The sequence below is a fragment of the Dromiciops gliroides genome, chromosome 1 (genome assembly GCF_019393635.1).
Source record: "Dromiciops gliroides isolate mDroGli1 chromosome 1, mDroGli1.pri, whole genome shotgun sequence".
Lineage (NCBI taxonomy): Eukaryota > Metazoa > Chordata > Mammalia > Microbiotheria > Microbiotheriidae > Dromiciops > Dromiciops gliroides.
In genome coordinates, this window is record NC_057861.1 from 31,542,768 (window position 1) to 31,561,734 (window position 18,967).

At 38.3% G+C, this 18,967-nt stretch overlaps 1 protein-coding gene across 16 annotated transcripts in view; it reads right to left on the reverse strand.

The window, feature by feature from the left end:
- Nucleotides 1-18,967, reverse strand: part of CLIP1 (CAP-Gly domain containing linker protein 1) — a 144,986-nt gene that overhangs the window by 75,154 nt on the left and 50,865 nt on the right. For 9 of the 16 annotated variants that reach the window (XM_043978676.1, XM_043978685.1, XM_043978684.1 and 6 more), the window contains exons 4-9: nt 12,692-12,816; nt 9,999-10,218; nt 6,756-6,953; nt 6,083-6,186; nt 2,796-2,856; nt 1,095-1,127 (exon numbers count right to left, since the gene is read on the reverse strand). In XM_043978676.1, the coding sequence (XP_043834611.1) occupies nt 1,095-1,127; nt 2,796-2,856; nt 6,083-6,186; nt 6,756-6,953; nt 9,999-10,218; nt 12,692-12,816 (741 nt within the window). The remainder of the gene's footprint in view (nt 1-1,094; nt 1,128-2,795; nt 2,857-6,082; nt 6,187-6,755; nt 6,954-9,998; nt 10,219-12,691; nt 12,817-18,967) is intronic. The other 7 variants (XM_043978686.1, XM_043978681.1, XM_043978678.1 and 4 more) reach the window with 1 other exon arrangement.

Here is an 18,967-nt window from a genome sequence, read left to right on the forward strand (position 1 = left end):
GAGGGCTAGGAGAAGAACACACAAGAGTAGCAAGAGGGAGAAAGACCCCATGCAGACTGGCACTATGTGTAGCAGAAGCTGTTTAAGAAGGAAAAAAGAGACCCAGATCACTAAAGGAGCTTCCCAAAAGGAATCTTTCAGAAGGAAGTTCAAGTTCAGCATTGAGTTTTCTACGCTTCCAAGGGGCTGTGAGGTAGATAGAGAGAAGTGGACCTTTGGTTTAAGCTTATTCTTATTCTCTTCATGGGACTAATCAAAGTAAAAATTTGGGGATTCTGTTATTTTGATGTTACAGCTGGAAAAATACACATATGAAAAATGAAGCAATGTTTCTTAATTCACTTTGGTGAGGTTTATATTTTGCTATTTCAGGTAAAACACACACACACACACACCCACACACACACACACACACACAAGCTTTGCCACTCCAAAAAAAATCACTTCAATACATGCAAATCAAAATGAAAATTGTACACAGCAATGAAAATGCTGAATATATGTTTTCCCTGGAGAATGCTTTCCTCTGAGCGGCTGGTTCATGAGAAGAGAAGAAACATGCAGTGGGGTCTCAAACACAAACTTGGATTCCCATGGCTATCAATTGTCTACTGGTCAGTAGCCACTGACCAGTAACGGGAGCTCAGGGAAAGGATAATACAAATAGCAAGAATTTTGCAAATCCTTGTTACTATATAAAAGGAAGAAGATTCAGAAGACTTGAAAATCTGATCTAAACTCCTATCTTCCCACCAGAGATATTTCAAGCTTCAGGAGGCCATTATCATTTCTTTAGTTGTGTTGTAAAAGCAACCATATAAAAATGAAATAATGGAAAGCCAGACCTAGGGCCTATTAAGGAAGGAAATATTGTCCTCATCTGCCTACATAAGAGTTCTAGAGAATTTAATCACTATATCAGTTTTCTTCTGAATGTAACTATAACTGCTCTGGAAAGACACATGCACAAAAATATTATAGTCAATGTTCTGAAGACAGATTGCAGTTAGTATTTGAGTATATAAATAAGCATTTTAACTGTATACAATCTGTGTTAACGAGGAAAATCTCCACACGGGTAAGTGCCCTCTTACATTCTCAGGATCTTCAGATATCTGGCTCTTTCTCTATCAGTTAAAAAAAAAAAAGAAAGAAAGAACAAAAAGTTTTCAACTAATTTCAACATTTGACAAAGGTTCAACAAAAATGATGGATTGCAACTATTGAACATATCATTGGTATAGTTCAGATATAGGCATTTAGGCAGAATACCGGCTTTTTAAACATGATATATTTTTATGAACTTGATGAAGGCATGAATTTTCTGATGAGGTTGGAGGCATTTTTAAATGGATAAGAGTAACACAAAGTACAACTGAAGAAATGTGAGTGGATGTGAAATGAACAAAGACAATTGCTATAATGACTGATACCTAAATAGTGATAGAGGTCTACGGTCTGGTTCCCCAAAACAAGGAAAGGGGCTCCTTTATAATTAGTTCAATAAACTTCTTTTCTTTTTTTGGGGGGGGAGGGGGGTTGGTGAGGCAATTGGGGTTAAGTGACTTGCCCAGGGTCACACAGCTAGTAAGTGTCAAGTGTCTGAGGCCAGGTTTGAACTCAAGTCCTCCTGACTCCAGGGCCGGTGCTCTATCCACTGCGCCACCTCGCTGTCCCAATAAACTTATTTTCAACAGAGAAGTGCCTGTGTTTCTTTAGTAGTTGCAATGAAGAAACTACTTAGGCAGTATATAATCCTGGACTTTCAGTGTAGCTTAAATTTATATTCTATGCATTAAAAACAACAGAACAATGCCTTAAAACAAAGTTGCAGATAAAAGTGCTAAAATGGATCTGAAAGGTGTCCAGTATTTTTGATCTACTAGGAATCCAGCAGTGGTTTCAGAAATATCAACTCATGCAATTCAAAGCATCCCATGTAAAAATCTTGGCATGAATAATACTCTAAAGAGCTAGATAAAGCTATGAGTCACCAGTTCTTGGTGAACTCAAAACATGCAAGTCACCTAGACTTCGAGTTAAAAAAAAAAGGAAATGCTACACAGTTTTTGGCTTTGTACTCTAAACACACACACACACACACACACACACACACTCACTCACTCACTCTGAATTATAAAGCTTTCAAGGAAAAAAAAAGGCAAATGCCAGTGTTTCTTCTTTAAAATATTAAGAACAATTCTTACAGTAACTCACAACTGGCACAGCCCATCTAGTTTTACCCAGATTCATGAAGGAAAAGAATCCCAAGTGAGGCATAGGTTATGCTAGTGGCTATGATAACTCTAAATTGTTCTTTAAAGAAAAATGTGACTATAAAAGAAACACACACATACACACACACACACACACACACACACAGAGGAAAGGCTCTAACAAGCAAAAACCCTGCCACATATGTGACTTGATTAAAACTATCAAAGATTTTCATCTTGGAATATGAAAAAAGAACAGAAGGTTCTCCTTTAACATTGTTGTCAAGGCCCTTGCAACCATATTCTAAACAAAGACCACCACCTTCAGTGCCAGCCACCTGGCCACACCCAGCATCGAAGCAGCCCTACCCTTTGTGCCAGCTGAGAGACACGTGAAGTCTCTGTGCACGATCATTCAGGGGTGAGGCCATGGGTTCCAAGGGACACCTCTTCGGTATCTCATTCCTACAAACTCCCCTTACCACTGGTCAGACTCTAAGAATATTACAATTTTTCCACCTAGGGTTCTTTCTCTACCTTATTTCCCATAGGAGCTTTCGGGAGTTGGAGGGGTTTTACCTCAAGATCGCCTTTGGTAATAGATTCCTCCTCCACTCTGAACTGAAGGTCTTCAACCTTCCTGTGGGGTGAAAAACCAAGGAAGTTTAGAAATAAACCAAGAAATATGCCTGTCTTCATAAAAACAAAACCCCACCATTCATTAATACATTTTATGATCTTAGCAGATGCTTAGAGGAAAGTAAAATGGAAATATTTGCCTTAGGAAAGATAAAAAACTGTATAACCACATTTCTGACTATGCCAGCCTTAATTTGATATCCAGAATACAGAAATATAATAACATATTCTATCAGGATGATAAGAAGACAGACACAAACAAGAAAAAAGTGCACTAATTCCTGTGGTCATCACACCCAAAACAGACCTAGGCAAAGTAACAGCAGACAACAAAGGCTAGGTCTGTACTGCTACAGAGATGGATATAAGATCTCACAAAAGTAGCTTCTTTCCTTTCTAGGACTAACATACAGGTTCTAGGTGGAGAACCAAGTCTTATTTGATCTGAAACATCAATGACAAAGGGACATAGTTCAAAAGAAGTGGTGAGGCACTGAGGATTATCAGGGTAGTCTTGATTGAAGACTGTTACTTGGAAATCATGGGTTTTAGTTCCAGAAGAGTGAAAAGGGGCTGTAAACAGTGGTGGTAAACACTGTGGTGACAAAAGCAATGGTGGATAAATAGTCTTCTGAATACAGAAGACTCCAGAAATGTATAAGATTCACATTTTATAGGATAATAGAAAAGAAAAAAAAGAAAGCAAACACATATACATACATATGCAAATACAAATATATACAGTGTTTCAAACCCACATCATCTGTAGCAAAAGCAAGAAATGGTTTAAGACAACAAGAATTTTTTTTAAAAAACCTAAAACCTTCCCTTATGGCTAAAGCCATATTTCCACAGCTGTGAATTACTCTTGAACTCAATGCATATTTGGCTGCTGGGGAACATTTGTGTTGCCTGGCAACCTGCAGGATGACAGCACACAGAGGGATAGATGAAAATTTTACTAGGTAGTCTGGCATTCAAGAAAAACAAATTGTCCACTTATTTTTCAGAGACTGGTGCTGGATACATCCAAAGACCTTTCTTATTTACTTTAGGCCAGTAGGAATGATTCTGAGAGAGTGTTTTAGGGAGAGACATTCAGGCCCTTCATCACATTGTGGTTGTCCATCTCCGGACAATTTCCAACTCAAAATCCAACAGTTATTTATGATGGAACCATCACTTCTCTCCTACTCAACATCACCTCATACCATCTGAATTTTCTTCATCACGTCACAGCTGACTCACAAAGAGCTTGCTATAGGCCCCGATCTTTTTTAGATTGACTGCTCTCTAGCTGTGCTTGCATCTTGCACTAGAGAAGGTGATAGGGATAAATATAATCTTACTAGGTTCTCTCCAGTGGCCTAAGCTTACCGAGACATTTGCAGAATCTCTGTGGGAGACAGCTAGGTGGCACAGTGAATGCTAGCTTTGGAGTCTGAAGATGAGTCCAAATGCAGCCTCACACACTCACTGGCTGTTGTGACTCTGGACAAGATACTTCACCTCTCTCAGCTTCACTCTGCTCATCTTTAGAATGGGTATAGTAATAGCACCCAATTCTCAACGGTTGTGAGGACGATCAAACCAGATAACACAAGAAAAAGAGCCTAGTGAACGACCAAGTGTTATATGGATGTTGGTTCTGGGGATTCTGTCATCCAATGTGTCAGCCAACTCCCCAAGCTTTACATTCAATCTACAAAGTGTGTCTTTCCAGGCTTAGGAGACATTACTCTCCTCTGTCAACTCCAGGATCCACACTGGCCACCTGCCACTCCTCCCACATTACGTGGCAGCACGCATCCCTTTACTTTTACACGGTCTCAAATGGAATCCCTCCTCATAGCTATCTCATAGAGTTTCTAGTTTCCTTTAAAATTTAGCTCCTCTTCTCTCCCACACAAGGTCTTTCCTGATAGACTCAGAAGCTAACGCCTGCCCATAAATTTACCTTGTATTTATTTTACAGATGCTTGTACATGCAATGTCTGGCACATAGTAGGTGCTTAATAAATGTTTATTATCACTGATATGTTATATCCCCCAGTAGAATAAAGCTCCTTGGGGAAAGTTCTATTTTTGTCTTTGTATCCTTAGTGGCTAGCGAAGAGCCTGGCATACAGCTGATGCTTATTTACCACTTATTGATTAAATGATTGATACTTGTGTGCTAATGAGATTTTTAAGTTCCTCAAAAATGAGAACAATATGATACTTCTTTTGTATCCCCTACAACCTACCACAGCCCTAAGCAAATAGTATGTAATAAATACTTGTCAGAATAAGAATATAACTATCTGAACTGACAGCTCCATTGTTATGAGAAAGGGAAAGACTTTAGGATATAGATGGCTATGTTTAAACAGTTTTCCCATGAATTCTCTCTTAAGAAGCCTAAGCTTGTAGCCTGGTAGAAGAAACATCCCTTTCTAATACTCAATCTTGGGATCCTCTTTGGAACACAATATGGTGCTTAATTAGATAGATAGATAGATAGATAGATAGATAGATAGATAGATAGATAGATAGATAGATAGATAGCTTACCGAGACATTTGATAGATAGACAGACATATATCTATATATATCCTTGTAGAGTTCTCCAGCGTCATTCTCCCCCAAAACTAGCAACCCCTCAACCACAGGGACCATACTCTCTATTCTTTTATCTCACTAACAAAGCTAGGCACGGTACAAAGCACAGTAAAAGTATTTAATAAATACTTGAGGGGCAGCCAGGTGGTGCAGTGCATGGATTACTGGCTCTGGATTCAGGAGTACCTGAGTTCAAATCCAGCCTCAGACACTTGATGCTTACTAGCTGTGTGACCTGGGCAAGTCACTTAACCCTCATTGCCCCGCAAAAACAAAAACAAAAAAACAACAACAAAGAGAACTAATAAATACTTGAACACTCGACAGCAGGTCAGTCAGACTGTGGTTCACAGTTAAAAGTTCTAGATGAGTAATAAGGCAATCCTAAGGTCACACGTTTCATTAAGAAGGGTTAGGACAATGTGAGTAATTCTAAACCTCCAAAGGCCCAAATGAAAAACAAATGCACATTACACAGTATGAGTAGCAAGATTCCCACTGAACAAATACGTTCATTTCTCTGACAACAATGGCAGTAATCAAAAAGACTCCAACAGGAAGAATGTTTCAGATAATTCACAGCTTTTTTTTTTTAAGCCACAGTTACACACGGCACTTTGGGGTCACCTTTTCTCTTCCTCTAGTTGGTTGAGAAGCTCCACCTTCTCTCTATCAGCAGCTTCCACCATAGCTCGCAGCTGATCCATCTTTGCTTCCATTTCCAGGACATGCTAACAAAGGCAAGAACGTTGGTAAGCAGGCTGTTTAGGGCATACATACACACCACCATAAAATTATAGCTCAATTGTAAGACTTTTGCTCTAAAATCTTATGTTAAAATGTTTTATGATCATAAATAAATTATTCCTCCTGGAAGCTGTGTCTACATTATTATTCCCATTTGAAAGACATACCCTTACCTTGAAAGGTAAGGGGATATTAAGCAATTCTCTCTCAAACAAAAATACTTAAAAAGATATCTATGAAATGAGACGAGTGATTACTGGGAAGGTTTTGGTCTTTTTAAACATGACATTCCTATCCTATTACATACAAGCTAGCCTAAAACAAATGACATCAGGATATGAAAAGGTTGACAAATTATTATAGCCCAAGAGACAAAAACTTTTCCACCAAAAAGCGACAGCTCCCACACACAAAGTGACAACAGGATTTACAGTAAATCTCCACAACTCTCAAAACTGGTTCACTGGCTCTGGGCATGAAGTATACCTTCTACCTCTTGACTCAACTTGGGGGTTATCACCTCTGCCAAGAGACCTCAGTGCCCAGACTTCACCTGATCATGTCCATCCCGAGCCAGAGCTAGTTCCTGCTCTATTTCCCCCACGTGGCTTGTTGCTTTTGCCACCTCCGCCCTCTCTAGGTCCCTCTCAGCCAGCAGCTGTTCGATGTGCTGCTGCTTCTCCTTCAGAGCCTCTTGGAGGGCGGTAGTGCCGGAGATCTTCCTGGCATATCTTGAAGAGGTTTCAGTCAACTGCAAAGTAAAGTTAAAAAAGTGAAGGCAATGCCATTAGGGAGGCTCTGCCATTGAAGTAGCAGACAGTGAGTGGTACATGCACAACAGGCGTCCCCTCAGCCAAGCGAAAGTGCCTCCTACCTCTTGGACATGCCCAATAGCTAACTCTGGAGAGATTTCTCAGTAAAGAAGAGATCAAGAATATGGTGTCTACCTGTAAATTTCACTTCAGATCAAACACTCTGAGAACAAAGAGCCAATATGCCTGTCACAGGACTACTCCAGTCAAGAAGATGTGGTGAGGGTCAGACCAAGTGGCTTGGCTACAAGTAACCATGACCTCAATCTATACATACAGATGGGTGGGAGATCAGGAGACATTTGCAGGACCCATTGAACTAGTCTCACTTAATTCCACTTCTGCCTGAGCTTGAGCTAGAAGTACAAATATCCTCATGGTAGGAGAATTTGATTGTGCCTTCTACATTCTTCCTTGATCCACAATCTTGACTTTGAATACATTCTTTATCCAACTTCTTGAGGGTTGCAAATGCCATTAAGTTACCAGACAGCTCCCCTATGTGGTTATAGACCCCTCTTCAGGTGATTAACCAGGCTTAAATCACAGGTTTTTGTCAGGAGTTTGTTTAAAAAAAAATCAGAGAAGCCATGTACCCAGAAACACAGATTTGGTGGGGCCTAAGTGCCAAACATCTTCAAAGTAACCCTAAATAGAAAAAGACTGGGAGAACTGCATCCACCTTCAAAATGTACAAAAGGAAAAAAGAATTGAAGTCTTCACATTCACTTTTTTCTTAAAGTCTTAGGTTTCTTGTCCCTTCCTTTTGAAGAAAATAAAATCAGCTAGCAGAAGACTAGATGTGAACTCCAGTAGAAAAGTAACCTCCCAAGCTAGCTTGTAGAGGCCAGGAGAATTCTAAACAGCCATCTTTTGTCTTGGGTTGGGTTACATTCATCTTTAGATTCCTAACTTGGGCAATCTTTACCATCTGAATGTTCTTCTCTTAATAAGGCTATGTGAGTCCTCACAGGAAGGGCACTCATGATGAGCACATGTGTCTTGCTTAGTTCAATGATTTAGGTAATTTGATGCCAAGGAGAAAGAAAGAATCCAATTATATTACATTGTTTTATATTATGAATAAGGATATAGTAAAGTTCTAATTATGAAATATTTCTATTGTATTGTGAATAATTTCCACGCTTGCTTCTAAAATACATTCATTTCAGGATAACAAAATAATAGTCAACTGTTTGCAGAGTTAATTAACTTTCAGATGACTTAAAAAATGGGATCCACACAAAATCATCATGCTTAAAATGAAAGAAAACTCAACTCACATTTAGAAATGACCTTACCAGAAAGGTTGGCCCGCTGCTCTGAGAAAGCAAATAATAGATAAGGGTTGAGGTAGGTAAAAAGCCTAGGGTAAGTTTTTGCTTCTTTGACCCACCACAATTCCAAAGTATCATGATGAAGCATGCTCTCCATCTTGAGATGGAGGACTAATACTCAGAGTGCAGACTGAAGCATATTTCTTTTTCTTGATTTTTAAAACATGGCTAATATGGAGATTTGTTTTGCATGACTATACATATTAGTAATGCATTCTGCTTTTCTTGCCTTCTCAATGAATGGGGGAGTGGATGGGTGAAAAGAATTTGGAACTAAAAAAAGGAATTAGAAAAAGTCTAAGTGTTTAAATTTTTTTTAAAGTAACCTGTGCCCTAGGAAACATGACCAAATTAAAAATTCCTAGAGTGGACACTCCCTTGAACATTTTCTATAATCCACCAAATTTACCTAAGCAGACTCAATTTATTACACTTAGCTATTCTCCCTAGCATTTGACAAAAATAAGGAGACTCCTTTACTGACATTTGAGAATTCTTGTTTCCTTTCCCCCCAAAAAAGCATAACAGAATCTTCTTCTAGATAATATAGATTTTCTTTCCAGATGCTACTAAAATAGCCTACCCTTTCTCTAAGTTTTTTTTGACATAAAAAAAAGTGGTATGGGGGGGCGGGGAGAATGACCCACAACTCTGATAACAAGTTCAAGACCTAAACAAAGTCTTTAGCCCTTCCACTCCAAGGCCAAAGTATAAGTCATCCATCTGCAGCAAAAAAATAATAAGAAGAAGATAAAGAGAAATTGAACAACCTAAAACACTTCTTCAATTATTAGCTTAAATCCTTACCTCTAATCTACTATTACAATGGAAACAAACTAAAAACGGTTTGAGTCACTACCTACTTCTAAGCCCACACTCTGTCATTTCAAAAAATAAGCCAGTAGGTGGCATCACCTTTCTGATTCCAAGGACCAAAGGAAAAGTCAATTCCAAGTTACTGCTTTATATAAAGTCTATAATTCCTTCATATTAGCTGCTACATGATCAGGGTGGGTATTGCCTACTTTAACTTTGATGTTTCTACTTTGTAAATTTCCTTAAAAAAAAAAATACTCAAGATTTTTCCTTAATCCCCCAAAGAACCTGAAAACTCAAACCAGAAACACTGTCCACAGTAAGAATTTTTAGCATAATAGAATATTAGAATTCTCAAAATTTGCATTCAAAATATTTTTCTTAAGTATTAAAGGGGAAAAAAACAAAAAAGAAAGAGGCTTCTAATTAAGAAGAAAAAAAATCCCTTCAATTTCCACATCCTTAGTTTGTCCAAATTGTCTCATAGAAACCAACCACCCACCAATGCCAGGTCACTTAAATATACAGGTAGAGAAGAGCTAGATAAATTTGAGTTTAAGGGAATCAAGAGTTTGGCAGTGACTGTGAGAATCCTCTTTCTTATTCCAAAACGTTAGCACTCTTGCTGTAGTTATGACACTGTAAAAACATATATGTGATCTACTAGTAACAGTTTTCACAGCAAACTACAACTTCTACTATGCACGCTTTTTTTTTTTTAAAGCACAGGAGAAAGGAATTTATGGTTGTTGTTTAAGCAAAGCAAAAGACAAAAAAGCATTTGCTGTGCCTGGGAGGTGTGACGCATGCAATAAGAAAACTGGAGCTTACTAATCCTGTACGACTGGGCTTGCTGCTTACGGAGGAGGCTACAGAACTCAGGGAGCTGAGAGAGGACGCTGAAGGGCTACGCTTCATGCTGCCTGGAGTCGCCAACACTTTCCTCACAGCTGCAGCCTTGGCTTTGGCTGGTGTTGTAGAAGGGAAGCCAATCTTTGTCACTTTATGGACAGGAGCAAACAAACCATATTTGGGTTGACATTGAAAATATCTATAGAGAACAAGATGAGTTCAAATCACTAGGTATAATGACCATTAAAACACTCCCCCACCCCTTTCCCCTTCCCCAATCAAAACCCCCCACCGAAAACAGCTTCTATGAAATATACCAAGAAGCATAACAAAATCACAATGATACAGTATACATTACAATTCAAATGTGAATTATACAAGGTATTCAAAAAGTCTTAGTGCAGTGTTAAACTATAAAGTTTAATAGAGTGTGGGGACACATTGTATATATGATCATATACATATATTTGCTATAAACATATGTATGAATGTGTATGTGTATATTCACAGACACACATATACACACACAGTCACTCACAAATATTTAAGTAGCAGCATTAGCTAGTAGATAGAAGGTAGCCAACCTTGGAGTCAAGAAGACCTGGATTCAAATCCCATACCTAACAATATAGCTCTCTTGAGTGAGTAATAATCTCTAAATGCCCTGGGCAACCAAGACTGTAAGTGACAATGAATTGCTGATCTCTATTGTTAGAAAGTGTTTCCATATTAGAAATTCCCTATGCTGTTGAAATCATAATGATGTGTTCAAAATTTTAAATGAAAATATAATATACATGGATATAGTTTTATATTTATTCATTTTACTGGGCTAATAATTTCACTGGTGTAAGAAATTTCTGATAAAGAAACACTTTCTACTGATACGGTTCAGCAATTCACCTATAACTTACAGTTTTAAAGAGTTAGTTAGGTAACTGACACTTGTATCAGAGGCGTTAGAGGGGAGATTCAAATCCAGGTCTTCAAAATTCCAAGGCTGACTCTAACCCGCTAACTACACCATACTGCATTCTCCCATGTCTGTTTATCTGTCTGTCTGTCTCTCTTGATAGATGTGTATATACATATATTCATTTATAAAATATATACAAAATATATACATATGTGAAACGAATGTAAGACTATTTTACAAAATTACTACACACTAAGTTAGAACCATAGTAACAAACCAATAAATCCAAGGGACTAGACATTTCATCTGCTTGATAAAAGTAAGAGTACACAGATAGAACTTTCCTACACAATAGAAGACTCAATATAGAATAGAATAATCTATTATAATAGAACAGAACAGAATAACCTAGTCATAAAAAAAATCAAATGAGTATATAGCTTTGGCAGAAGTATTAAAGAAAATGCAGATGAACAAAGTTAGTTATCTCAGTTGCTAAGACAGATAATACCTGTTGGCTGCTTAATGAAATCAGAGGACTATCATGTTTTTCTCACAGTACTGAAAGTGAACATTTATATAAATTTATCTTCTCAAAGTTTCTATTTCCATAATAGAGTATTGTAATATATTTAGCCAACAGGCTCTACACCACTCGCATCAGTATACATGTGTTCTAAGTAGCACTCAATATAAAGTATTTTTAAATCAATGATATACAATTAAAGAGAAACCTTTTACCAAATCTGTCAATAATAAGAACCCATGGTAAAAAAAAAAAATCAGATCTTTAAAGTACTCAGTTAAGTAATCATTTTTTTGGCAAATGTTACCTCTAATTTTTATTGTGGGATGGAGGTAGGAATTATTTTAAATACAAAGAAAACTGGGTACCCAGAAGGGAAAGAACTTGCCTATAATCAGGCCCCTATGTCTAAGCCATTAGACAGAACTAGCCCTGGTTTATACTAGAGTATGAATTCTGCAGTTACAGGATGATATACGTAGATATGAGCTTTAAAAATATATGGGGGGGGGGGCAGCTAGATGGCACAGTGGATAGAGCACCGGCCCTGGATTCAGGAGTACCTGAGTTCAAATCTGACCTCAGACACTTGACACTTACTAGCTGCGTGACCCTGGGCAAGTCACTTAACCCCAATTGCCCCACAAAAAAAAAAAAAGAAAAAGAAAAAAAAAATATATATATGGTAGGGGCAGCTAGGTGGCGCAGTGGATAGAGCACTGGCCTTGGAGTCAGGAGTACCTAATTTCAAACCTGGCCTCAGACACTTAACACTTACTAGCTGTGTGACCCTGGGCAAGTCACTTAACCCCAACTGCCTCACTTAAAAAATAATAATAATAATAAAATAAAAATATATGGTAAAACAAAACAAAACAATAAATAGTTAACACTCTGTTTTTCCAAAAGTTATATCCCTCTTCTTTACACTATGCATTGGTCTCTCATTTGTGAAAAGTTGATTTCACAATGTAGAACAAAGTTACAAAGGGTTCCCAAATATAAATAAATAGGCTGAAAACAAAAGATTCTTGCAAGGTTACCCAAGGGTATGACAGAGATCACTGAAGGGAGCATCCAAGGGATAGCTTAAATTCTATGGGGAACAGCGAAATCAATGGCATTGGTCAGAAAGCATCAGGGCACTGGGACCTGCCTATTTTTGTTACGTTATACAGATGCTTGGTGGAATCCCTACTCAAATACCATGATACAGAACACTAAACAAACCTTGTTCCAGCAACTGCTCCATCGTTCTTTCCAAGAGGTTCATCCAACTCCACACCACACCATTCTCCTTTGGCAAAGTCTGTCTCCCCAAGAAATCGTACTACCCCAGCTTTTGTGCCACCAACCTGAAAATGGAGAAAAAGAATGACCAAGTGGAAACTGAAGATGAAGGCAAATCACTAAGATAATATCCTGCTCAGCTATTTCTATTTATAGTTTGTTCTGTCTTGAGGTTTTCTTTCCCAACCCTGCTTCATGGGCTACTGTGTCTAAAGTTAATGCTTGCTTTTCTTCACCTAGACTGGCATTTCATAATTCAGAAAGGATGCTCAAACATTGTGTGTGGTTTCTTCTCAGCTACAAAAACCTGCTCTGGCTGAATCATCCATGCAGCATATGCTTTCTCCAGCCCCCTCCCCCCCCCCCCCCAGCATATGCTTTTGCAATAAGAAGGGTAAGCAAGGTGACAATGGTGTCCCTTACTGTCCTGACAATTCTGAAACGCTTTATTCCATTCACAAATTTACAAACCATGTTACACACACTGGTGTAGCTGAAAGTTGTTTTTTTAAGTTCCAAGGTTTATATTTATCTTTTCTTTTCATTGGTAGTAAGACTGTAAGTACTTCCCTTCTACCAAAAACCTCTATGTCAAAGAGGCTGAAGAAGCAGTGATAAAAGGTGGTTTATCATAAACACTCAAACGGGTATAGTAATATACTTTGCCCTGAGGGCAAGTGGGAGGGGAAGGGGAAATGGGGGGAGAAGTGAAGGAAGGGAAGACTGGGGGAGGGGCAGTAAAAAGCAAAACACTTTTGAGGAGGGATAGAATGAAAGAAAATCGAAAATAGAGTAAATATCTAGGGGAGGGAATAGGATGAAGGGTAATACTGTTAGCAACAGTAACTGATAGAAATGATGAACAGGATGCTATCAGAAGGATGTATGAAAATGCAAAATGTCAACAGAGGAAGAACTGATGGTATTTGAATACAGATTGAACTATAATTTTATACATTAGTTCCTCTTGCTAAAGTTATGATGTTTATTTTCTTTCACAACTTGAGTAATGTGAAGATGCTTGGCTTGATTGCACATGTATGACATATTGAATTGCTTGATTCCATAGGGAGGGTTGAGGAGGGAGGAAGAAAATTTAGAACACAAAGTTTTTAAAAAATCAATGTGAAGAAAGGATGAGCAGGCGGATTTCAGAGAAACCTGGAAGGACTTACATGAATTGACGCTGAGTGAGATGAGCAGAACCAGGAGAACATTGTACACAGTATCAGCACATTGTGTGTTGGTCAACTGTGATAGACTTGATTCTTCTCAGCAATACAATGGTCCAAGATAGTTTCAAAGGACTCATGATGGAAAATGCTCTCCACATCCAGAAAAAAAAGAACTGGGGAATCTAGATGCAGATTGCACCATATTATTTCTACTTTTTTTGTTTTCCTTTTATGAGGTTCTTCCCTTTTGCTCTGATTCTTCTTTCACAACATGACTAATGCAGAAATATATTTAATGTGATTGTACATATATAACCTATATCAGATTGCTTGCTGTCTTGGGGAGGGAGGGAAGAAAGGGGAGACAGGGGAGGGAGGAAGAAAGATCTGAAACTAAAAATCTTATAAAAACAAATGTTGAAAACTATCTCTACATGTAACTAGAACATAATAAAATACTATATTAAAATTTTTTAAAGTGGTTTATTATATATATGGGCATGTCTAATGATTATATCTAAAATCTAATGACTATATCTAACGTTATTTTGATAACTAACTGGATGTAGTTAGTTGTCAGTGGAGAAGAAAGATCAAAACTATTGCGGTAGAGATGGTGGGAAAGGACATATGGTCCAAGGTATCTCTCAAGTCTTAACTGAAAAGTTCCTCTCTGTCCTAAAAATGATTACTTCAAAAATTACTTTCCCAAGGCTGGTCTGAGATTTCCCTGTAATCAATGCCAGAACATAAGCATAGGCTCAGAGTATTGAGTTAAATATGAACCCACTGGCCATTTTAATGTTATTCATTCATTCGTTCGTTCGTTCATTTATTTATTTATTTGTTGGGGCAAAGAGGGTTAAGTGACTTGCCCAGGGTCACACAGCTAGGAAGTGTCAAGTATCTGAGGCCAGGTTTGAACTCAAGTCCTCCTGAATCCAGGGCCGGTGCTTTATCCACTGCGCCACCTAGCTACTTCCAGGCCATTTTAATATAGCCACATAAATTCCCCTTCTCCATATTACATATCATATTAAGGAACTACCAACAAACACTTGGCCATATTAGTGGTAGATGGTGTAATTTCTTCAGACTTAATTTGTGGGAAATCAAAGGGTCTGTTGTGCCAAGTACCTTACAGCTTGTAGTAGTAAATCCTTACATCAAACCACAGAATTCAATTCAGAACCTTGGTAGAAAACCTAAAATTCCCTATTAGTATTCATCTCTTCCCAGGCAGGGATTGTACTATTTATTGTTTAAAAAGCACCAAAAAACACCACAGCTTTTCTGAAGGTAAGTTGCCTAGAGAAGAAAGAAGTTTCCTTTTTATAAAGCTTAGATTGCTTGTTTCATATAAGAGCTAATATTTTTCCCATTTCTGTAAAAGATCATCTAATTACTATACAAACTATATGAAAACTTCATGTGACATCCTGTTTCTATTTCGAAGCCTCTCAAATGCCTCTTTACTTAACCACATTGGAGAGTTGATTTCTTGTAATATATGCCCTAAGCATCTAAAAAAAATTTTGAAAACTACATGTTTTACTAAAGTACTTTCGTTTCAATGTCCTTCCCCTTTCCAAAAGGCAATATGGAGCCCACTAGACCACACACATGTACTAATATGAGAAGAATCTATCACATCCTGATATTCCTGATTCCCTATGTATGTATGTGAGGGCAATGAGGGTTAAGTGACTTGCCCAGGGTCACACAGCTAGTGTCAAGTGTCTGAGGTCGGATTTGAACTCAGGTCCTTCTGAATCCAGGGCCGGTGCTTTATCCACTGAGCCACCTAGCTGCCCCCTTCCTGATTCCCTTTTTGAAAAATTTAGCTCTAAGTAAAAGCTCTTGCTTTAGAACCAGGACAAAAGGTATTAAAAGTAAATATGGTGGGGCATCTAGGTGGCGCTGTAGTGGATAAAGCACTGGCCCTAGATTCAGGAGGACCTGAGTTCAAATCGGGCCTCAGACACTTGACACTTACTAGCTGTGTGACCTTCAGCAAGTCACTTAACCTTCATTGCCCCGCCCCCCCCCAAAAGTAAATATGGCATGTCTTTTTTTTTTTTAGTGAGGCAATTGGGGTTAAGTGACTTGCTCAGGGTCACACAGCTAGTAAGTGTTAAGTGTCTGAGGCCAGATTTGAACTCAGGTACTCCGGACTCCAGGGCCGGTGCTCTATCCACTGTGCTAACCTAGCTGCCCCTGGCATGGTCTTAAAGAAAAAAAATCTTCATATTCCAACAGCAGATGTCCCATCACATATGGTGATAACTTATATTAATTGTAGCCCTAGGATGGAAGGGGAACAAACCCCAGGACAATACAGTAAAAAGCTAAGACATGAATCCAAATTTTCCAATGGAGGTTGGGGGCTGGGGAGCACAGAGCATGTAATTAATTTCAACTACGGTTTTCAATAAAATAAAAACTGAAAATTTCATTTAAAGTGCAAGTCACTTTAACCAGTGGTCAACATTACAGAGGGAATCTTCATGTCTGATAAACGCCTGCGTATATGCTTGTGTAAAAATGGGATAACACAAGCATCACAAAATTCAGCAAGGCTGATTGCAGAGTTACTTGAGCTAAACCAGAAACAGCAACTCAGAAACATTCAATTCTGGTCCATTCCTCTGCCAATCACTCACTGGCAAACGTTGGACAAGACATACCTCAGATGACCTAGGTTGTTGCTTCACCTGTGAAAATTAGGATTGGGGTGGAGACAGAGGTAAATCTATGCTCTCTTTACAGTCGTAACTATTGTTTCTAATTGGCCTCATAGTTTAGTTAAAGGATTAAAATGGGAAGTAAAATACCGAATTAGCACTTGCCAAATTTAAACCCAGCAACAGATTAGGCTCATGTGCCTCCCACCTCCCTTAAATCTTCTTCACAATATTGTAAAGCTCATGAGTGCTACTTCTGGTAAGCTAAATGTATGATAACAAAAATTCTATGCTAGAATTACAGCTTATGTATATCCTTTGGTAAAGAGAAATCTATTTTTAAAAGGTCAGCCATGTGGTAAGGCAGAGATTGGGGTTGGGGAAAAGGAGAAGTGGAAAAAATTAGAGGATCTAATTACTCTAGTAATTAAGCCTTTAAGAAGCCTTTAAGTATGGGATCACTGAGCAATTCATGGACTTATCATTTCATTATGGATCTCAGATTCAAGAAAACTTTGTCATGATATCCAAGTTCCTTTTTCCTTCAGGTCAATGATACAGATTATACTAGTAGCTTGCTGTTCCACAGATTAGCGCAAGATGCTCAATATTGCTAAAGTGCTGACTACCGAGCCTTTACAGCATCGAGGAACAAAAGAAAGAATGCTGAATTTAAGAGGGAACACACAGGTTCAAACCTCAGCCCTGACACAAATTCTGAACCATGGGCAAATCATGTCACTTCTCCGGGAGTCAATTTCCTCTGCACTGCAATCTTTAAAGGATGATAATAATAATAATCCTTGTGCAAGGCTGTTTTGAGGATCATATCAGGTAATGCCAAAAAAATGCTTGCAAAACTTTAAAGCCCCATATAAATGCCAGATATTATGGTATTGTCTAGCTTCCAAAGGGCTCAAATGATAGACAAAGTATCCAGAAAGTTTTGTTCACTGTTTCAAAGCTAAATAAAATCTTTAACAAGTACAGGAGGAGTTATCTGGAAGAAACATTAACAACAAACTAGTTTAATATCCTGATTTTAGAGCTGAGGCACATGAGGCTAGAAAAGGTAAAGAAATTTGCACAAGACCCCACAGTCAGCTAGAGGTAAAGTCTAGTTTAGAATCTCGGCCTCATACTTTCCTGGCTCCTGCTTTATTTTATTAACTCTGATTTACCCAGGGTTAAAAAGATAGGAGATAGGATTTGAATCAAGTTTTCTAGACTCCAAACATGACCCTGTCTTTCAGCCTTGTGTCTCCAGCTGCCAATGAGAATCTTAAATAGTGCCCAAGAGAATCCACATGTACAAAACTATTTATAACAGCTCTCTTTGTGGTGGCAAAGAACTGGAAATCATGGGGATGCCCATCAATTGGGGAATGGCTGAACAAGTTGTGGTATATGAATGTAATGAAATATTATTGTGCTATAAGAAATGATGAGCAGGCAGATTTCAGAAAAAACCTGGAAAGACTTAAGTGGACTGATGCTGAGTGAAGTGAGCAGAACCCAGGAGAACTCTGTACACGGTAAGAGCAACACTGTGTGATGATCACCTGTGATAGACTTAGCTCTTCTCAGCAAAACAATGATCCAAGACAATTCCAGAGCACTCATGATGGAAAATGCTCTCCACATCCAGAAAAAAGAACTGTGGCATCTGAATGCATATTGAATCATGCTACTTTTATTTTGTGGGGTTTTTTCCCCCATTTTTCAGGTTTTTGCCTTTTGTTCTGATTCTTCTTTCACAACATGAATAATGTAGAGCTATGTTTAATGTACATATATAACCCACATCTGATTGTTTGGTGTCTTGGGGTGGGGGGAGGGAAGGGAAGCAGTGAGAAAGTTTTGGAACTCAAAATATAAAAATGAATGTTGATAACTATTTTTACATGTAACTGGAAAAAATAAACTACTATTAAGATAAGTGGAAAAAAGAAATATAAACTCTGAAAAGAATGTTACTAAGAGTTAAACTAGATGGAATTATGCATGTAGGTCAATGTGCTACAGTAGAAATGAGAAAAATTAATAAAAGGTTAATAATATTACAGCGATGTGGCTTTAAAAAGACTAGGGGGAGCAGCTAGGTGGTGCAGTGGACAAAGTACCAGCCCTGGATTCAGGAGAACCTGAGTTCAAATCCAGCCTAAGACTTGACACTAGCTGTGTGGCCCTGGGCAAGTCACTTAACCCTCAGTGCCCCGCAAAAAAAGAAGACAACGACGACGACTAGAAAAGAGCTCTTTTCTTGAGCATAATAAACCTCCGTCTGCATTTCATGCTTAGCTCTTAAATATCTGGTCAGTAGCAGTAGGAAATTTCAAATGATGACAGTTCTTTTG